We start from the raw sequence: 6,241 nt of genomic DNA on the forward strand, positions 1-6,241 counted from the left end.
CTGTATTTTTCCATAATTTTCTGTGTCTCAGTTGGTTGTATCCTCGTTTGTTTGCTTGATAGCTTTTTGGGAATAGCAAGCCTAAACCGTGGCTAACCTTTACCTTCTCTTTTTTCTTTTACTTTACAATAAACCACATCCCATGTTCTCCCAGTGCTGCGCTTCCGGGGCTTTCTCTGAGTCCACTCGAGACTAGATTCCGTGCGATTCGTATGCGGACATTTCACGCTATTGTAAATCGGAACGTAAGAATACCGACTGATCATTATCTCACCTTTGCTGGTCCTTCCTCTCTAAGAAGTGCGCATGTGTTAAATATCGTTCCATTTTGTTATAGAGTTGATTGCTTTAAGTTTAGCTTTTTTTCGAGATGTGTTGACGATTAGAAGGTACTGCTCCCGAGCTACCTTCTAACCAGTTCTTTCAGGCACTCCTGCAATAGTCTCCATCGAGACCGCAGTATATGCAAATATATAAATAAACATATTCCCTCTTACTACATAGCCAGCATTTATTTCACTAAACAACAGGGTAAGATGCTTCGCTTGCAATGCCGCATTGGTTGTCTCGGTTCCTGCTCATGAAAATGTAGCCCTTGTCTCCCCAGGATTCTCCCCAGCTGCAAAAAGACGTCAAGTACGTTAGCATACACTCTAGTGCAGTGTCACGTTATGGGTTCCAACTCAATCTGTTGTCCAGAAAATCTACGGGGAAAATCATACCGAGTTTTTAACCACGTTTTCTACTACATGAACCGTGTTTGCTGCTTGGGTGCTATAACAAATGATTTGCAAGCCATAAACAAATGTTCAAAATTGCATACTTGGAAAGGGAATAACAGAAGGGTAAGTTATGCAATGAACTGCAGGAGAACCGTATATCCGGTAGTAAAAGTGTAATGCAAGAGAGGAACATTTCCTGTCTTTGTTCCTTTGCATCCCTTGAGAATATAGATTACGCTCTTTGATGTGCAACTGGAACCTTGGCATGATAAAGAGACTCCTGGAAGATTAAGGCGGGGTGATCAGAGTAAAGACAATCATAAAAAAGAGTACCCCGAGAGTAAAAGCGATAGTTACACTCCATTTACTATTTTTCTTCTGCTCAGAGTGCATTACCGCACGACAAGCGACTCCATCTGCACAAGCGACCAGTTTATTTGAATGGCCAAAACAACTCCCTTATCCTGTAAATCATGTCCCTCAGTGACTTTTTCCTGAAAGACGAGTATGTGTTCCTGTATGTATATCTTCCTAAGTATGTGTGCAGGTTTTCAGGTGTCCTATACTTTGGAGAAATTGATAAAAATGTGCTTTTGAGATGTTATGCACATGTGTCGTAACGAATCGGGACGAATAACAGTTTCAAGCGACCCACAAACGATGTTGCCCTTCAACTCTGGTATTTACAGAACAGTGTGCAGATCACATTGTTCACCTTCCCAACCGCACAGAGTTCGATTCTGCAAAGAAAACTCAATAGAAACGGCAATATTGTTGTTATCGTGTTGTCTGACAAAGTAAGCTTTTGAAAAACATGTGACAGGGCCAGGATAATAATGTATAGCATGTATAAGTCGTGTGCAGATAAAGCCCACGTCTGTGTACGGATCGAGTTGACGTCGTAGACGAGATGGTGCCCCTCTGCATGAGCACTGATCACCGATAACGAAATGTCCCGGAGGGCCGGATGTGGTGGGGCGCCTCTCGACCCGTGGCTTCTCTGCAGGACGTTGCCAGGAGAACAAAAGAGCCGAAGAGGTAGCGCTTGTAAGCAAGGCCACATCGTCGTTGCCCATCGGCGGGTCTTTGCAATGCATACTTTACCAGTACACACCCTGTACCATACGTGCGTTGGTGCGTACTTTCCCACGCTTGCCCAGTCAAAGGGATCCAATACAACACTGAGCGCATGAGGTCGCATTCGAATGTGAGCCTCCGTTAACAGAAAAACATGTTGTCACCAACCTGTTCTTGACTATCCAGTAGTCGCCATTGAGTCCAGAACCATAGCCAACCACAAGGACCCCATGGTCGAGATCTTTAGTGCTGCAGTTAGGCTCGTCGTAGACGCCGCTCCTGCAATGAAACATGAAGTGCCGATCTAACAGTACGGGACAGCTCAAACACACCCTTGGGCGGGCACAGGACGAGTCACGCTTTAGTGCTCCCATGTACTTAAAACAACTCCTTGTACGCAGACATACCTTCCGGTTTTAGACAGTTCGTACGGTTCTATGATCGTGAAACAAAACTTCTGGGAAGCGCAATTTCCCTCTGTATCTATCAAAACACCTGCTTTCGGTCTGGCCACATGGACGTGAACATAATGGAATAGAGAGCCAACTGTTTTATTTAAGCTCTCTGGGAAAAGAAGAACGCAGTTTCGTGCCTCCGATACCTGACAAGATTCTTCGGCAAGGCTTACTCAGAGGTCTTTTTGCAAAGGGCACAGTCTGCGGCTACAAAGCTTTTGCAGTAACGTGTTGCGAGTTTGGTGTTGTTGTGTGTTTATTGAAGGAAAATGGACGTCCTTCCCTTCTTTAAAATATCATGTCCATTACTCTGCAACGTAACACACCCTGGGGTGCCGCGGTTTTCTGTATTGGCGCATATAGCCTTAGTTGCTCGTGCGTCATAAAACTGCAGTCCTCGTCCTCATCATCATGTGCCCCTGTTTTGAAACCGCCCGAATTCGGGTTTCTCCAACTTAGCATGTATGCACCGATCAAGTGTGTTGCAACTTTAAGTACATTTGCTCTATATGGTGCTTTTAGTGTACTTCACCAGGAGTAAACCAGGAACTTCGTACTTGCCACAACAATTTTGAGCGACTCACTGCTCGCAAGTCGATAACTTTGGCAGAAGGGACATAATCACTGATTTATCCAGAACACACCTAACACCCCCCCCCCCAAAAAAAAAAAAAAAAAAAATCTGGGGTAGACCCTCCTAAGTTTTTTTTAAGATTGCACAATATCTCGTCAAAAGCACGTAAATTCACCTTCTCGCGGAGCCGAACCCTCCCCCCCCCCCCATGGACGAAATTCTGGGTAAACCGCTGGGCGTATACCAAGCCACTTCTCGTGTGAAATTACATTACATTACATTACATGAAATCTTCTGACAATGAGCAACTTACTGGTAGAATCGGAAGGACTTATGAGAGGCATCGATAGCAACAGAGACAGGTCCCACTGTGCCCACGGCACTCTTTAGAGCATCTTCACTGCCCGATTCGACGTCATCATATCCAGTAACAGTAGCTCCTTCAGTGCTTGGATTGTACTTGCAACTTCCGTCACGAGCCGTGTAAGGGTAGGATTCTTCCGTGTCGATACCATCATTGCGTTTGACGTATTCAAAAGCATTGTCCATCGATCCTCCTTCGCATCCTAATGATGACGTATCACAGTCCACCAGGTTCTGCTCGCTGAGAGAGACAAGGTTGCCCGTCTTCCGGAAGTGCTGCCCTTCCAGAGATCCAGTCGCTGAGAATGCCCAACAGGAACCACACTGACCCTGCATAACACGTCGACAAGAATGTTTTATCTTTGGGAACGGGAAGTTTCATCGTGACAGCGATACTATCTCCTATTAAATGAGTTAGTTTGGTAAAAAAATTATAATGATATATAAAACGATGGACACCCAAGTCCTCAATTATTCAAAAATGGCGAGCAGCGACTTCAGGGCAGGACGTCGGTAAGCTAAATTTAACAGTGGGCGGAAAATCGGTGATGCTGAAAAGTCATACCGTATCATAAGATGATAAGTATTGACGAATATGTTCAGTGATAGTCATCTTGTGAACTCAGTTTTTGCAACCTCGCAAGGAATCAGAGTAGCCTATTCTGTTCACAACCAGCTGTCCACCCTCACAACCTCCATGAAATCTGGTCAAAGCCAGCGATGCACCACATCCCACACAAAAAAAAGTTCGTAGACTGCAAAACGTCGTGCGTGTACCGTATATAGCCCTTCGGTGTGGGGGTTCCTACGTTGGCCAGAGTGGCCGTTGCCTAAACGATAGGCTTCGGGAACACGCTAATAATGTGCAAAACGAATCAAATGCTTCTGAACTTTTTAAACATCTGGAGGCCTGTTCAGGTTGTTCGGCAGACCTTCCCGGAACCAACTGTTTAATATCCTGCAATGGCAAACTGTCCCGCACTCTACTAGAATCCTCCCTAATAGCAACCACAAAAGGATGTGTGAGCCAACCTAGTATTGTCCTCCCAAATGGCTTAGTCACCCTTCTTAGCCCCGTTAGCCCCGGATAACTTTTTTTAATCTTGACTAATTCCATGTGAGAGACCCAAACACATGTTATTCTGTACCTTATTCACTTCTGAGGTTTACTTGTATGTTTATATTTTTATATGCTTTACTGTTACTTTAACATTTTTACTTTTTATCGTCCTTTCTGCAATTTGTACTGCTTTGAAATACCTTGCCATTCTACGCGAGCACTCACATTCCCTTGTGCAGTTATCGATGCTACCACCGACCGTTAAGAGGTTCGTATTACGCGCCTCATATTCACCTACGCTGAGACGCCGAAGTTTACACTTACCCTGTCTCCCTTGCGCTTTGTGTATTAAAGCTTCATTGCTGGTTCGTGGGTCTATCTGTTCATCTCCTCCTGTGTTCGTTCTGTGTTTTCCCCTCAAGCTCAAGGCGATGTTAACGTCAATTATAGGTTTCAGATGTTAGCTGTTCTTCACAAACAGAAATGCGACAGAGCTGAACTAAAAACATGTGTAATGCGGAACGTGTAAAGAACGTGACTACTTTGAAGAGTAAGCAGGAACAGCAGAACAGTTGAAGATGACGTACCTGATTTTTTACGGGAGTGACATAGCCTTTTTTACGCCAATCGACCTCCTTCGGAACGTCGTCCAATGAAACTTCGTTGTGACCAACCAGTGCGGTCTTCTCTCTCTCGTTGGAACGATAGCCGAGGTAAAACTGGCGGTACTCCTCCGATGTCTGCAAAAATATGGAACGTGAAACATCCCTCTTCTTGCGCATCACATTTATTAGCTTGCTCAACAAAGATATATGCACAGCCTCCCCTGTCGTACGCAGTTGGCATTAATAGCTTCAAAAAGGTCGAGAAATCATGCGCGTCCTATAACGGTTCCATCTTGTTCACTTTGTGATCGCACCTAAAACATCTGTGCCCCATCTCCCAAACAAGTAGAGGCAGCCATCCCGGTGCACGCGCTAGAAGCTTTGCGTTGCGCTCGGACTAAGACCCTGCCAGATGGCATGCTTGTCGTTCACATGTCACCTGTCGGCATACGAAACAAACCGCGTGGTTTAGGGAAATTTTTTGTCTAGTAGTATGATAAATCCTTAGAAAGCATCAGAGATGCTTCCGATACCGCATCGTGCATCAATATATTAGCGCACCTTAATACATGGACGGATTTCTTAAGGGCTTGCTTAGACAAAGCGATAACGTACATATTTGTTTTCAGCTTCATATTTCTAACGTCACGCAAGGGCTGAACCTTAGGCCGTTACTTCCGAACCACCTCCATACAACTGTTTACGGATTCAATAGTTCCAATAGCATCAATAACTTTCATAACAGCGTTCCACTCCCAGTTATAACGTTCCTACCCAAAGTCAAACGAACCCTCACCAAATCAGCAAAACTGTTCACCGCCACCGTGTGCGTCCGAAGCCGCAGGTCATACTCTAGATTGTGCCTCTGGATGAAGTCCAAATTTTCTTCCCAGATGAGTCTTCGGACGTGCTCTTCTTCCGGGACATATTTCTTGTTGTGGATGTCCTTGTAGATTTCCCAATGTTCGTCTAACTGCGGCCTGGGCACTCTCCGTGCCAGGGCACAGCAGATAACTGCAGAGAGTGCGAGAACCCGAAAAGACATGGCCCCAGTTACCAGGATAATGGGAATACGAATGCAAGGTGCGAGATTTATGTCGCCTGCAAAGTGCTCGAGGTAGTTTTATCTCATTCATTCAACGGGCAAATGGCCAGTGATATCGATAGTACTATCTTTCGTCCAGTACGAAGCCCAAGTGGTCTGAATGGACCTTTCTCAAAACAATTGACATGATACCAACCTTTGTCTCCAACGTGATTTTGTGGGAGAAAAAAATGTAGGCGACGCATGCTTCTAGCGGCAGTGCAAATGCGCAGCTTTTTGCGTTTGTTTTAATGTGGAACTTGTATATTTCGTTGCATATTCTGTGCGGACACGACGCAGC

The 6,241-nt window shown here is 45.1% G+C and overlaps 1 protein-coding gene across 1 annotated transcript; it reads right to left on the minus strand.

Annotated features, from left to right (window-relative positions):
- Positions 1-491: 491 nt before the first annotated feature.
- On the minus strand, positions 492-5,988 carry LOC135400240 (procathepsin L-like). Its single transcript, XM_064632015.1, has 5 exons — positions 5,653-5,988; positions 4,839-4,991; positions 3,142-3,521; positions 1,968-2,078; positions 492-619 (listed from the first exon to the last, which is right to left on the minus strand). Exons 1-5 carry the CDS (start codon positions 5,899-5,901, stop codon positions 520-522), a joined length of 993 nt encoding a protein of 330 aa, XP_064488085.1. The 5' UTR covers positions 5,902-5,988; the 3' UTR covers positions 492-519.
- Positions 5,989-6,241: the final 253 nt, after the last annotated feature.

The sequence above is a fragment of the Ornithodoros turicata genome, chromosome 7 (genome assembly GCF_037126465.1).
Source record: "Ornithodoros turicata isolate Travis chromosome 7, ASM3712646v1, whole genome shotgun sequence".
Classification (NCBI taxonomy): domain Eukaryota; kingdom Metazoa; phylum Arthropoda; class Arachnida; order Ixodida; family Argasidae; genus Ornithodoros; species Ornithodoros turicata.

Excerpts from the sequence above, each read along its gene's own strand:
- LOC135400240 (XM_064632015.1), bottom strand. The coding sequence starts at position 5,901 with ATGTCTTTTCGGGTTCTCGCACTCTCTGCAGTTATCTGCTGTGCCCTG. Across the intron at positions 4,992-5,652 it reads TGAACAGTTTTGCTGATTTG|ACATCGGAGGAGTACCGCCA; the intron begins GTGAGGGTTCGT and ends ATATTTTTGCAG. Across the intron at positions 2,079-3,141 it reads AAGTCCTTCCGATTCTACCA|GAGCGGCGTCTACGACGAGC; the intron begins GTAAGTTGCTCA and ends GTTTCATTGCAG.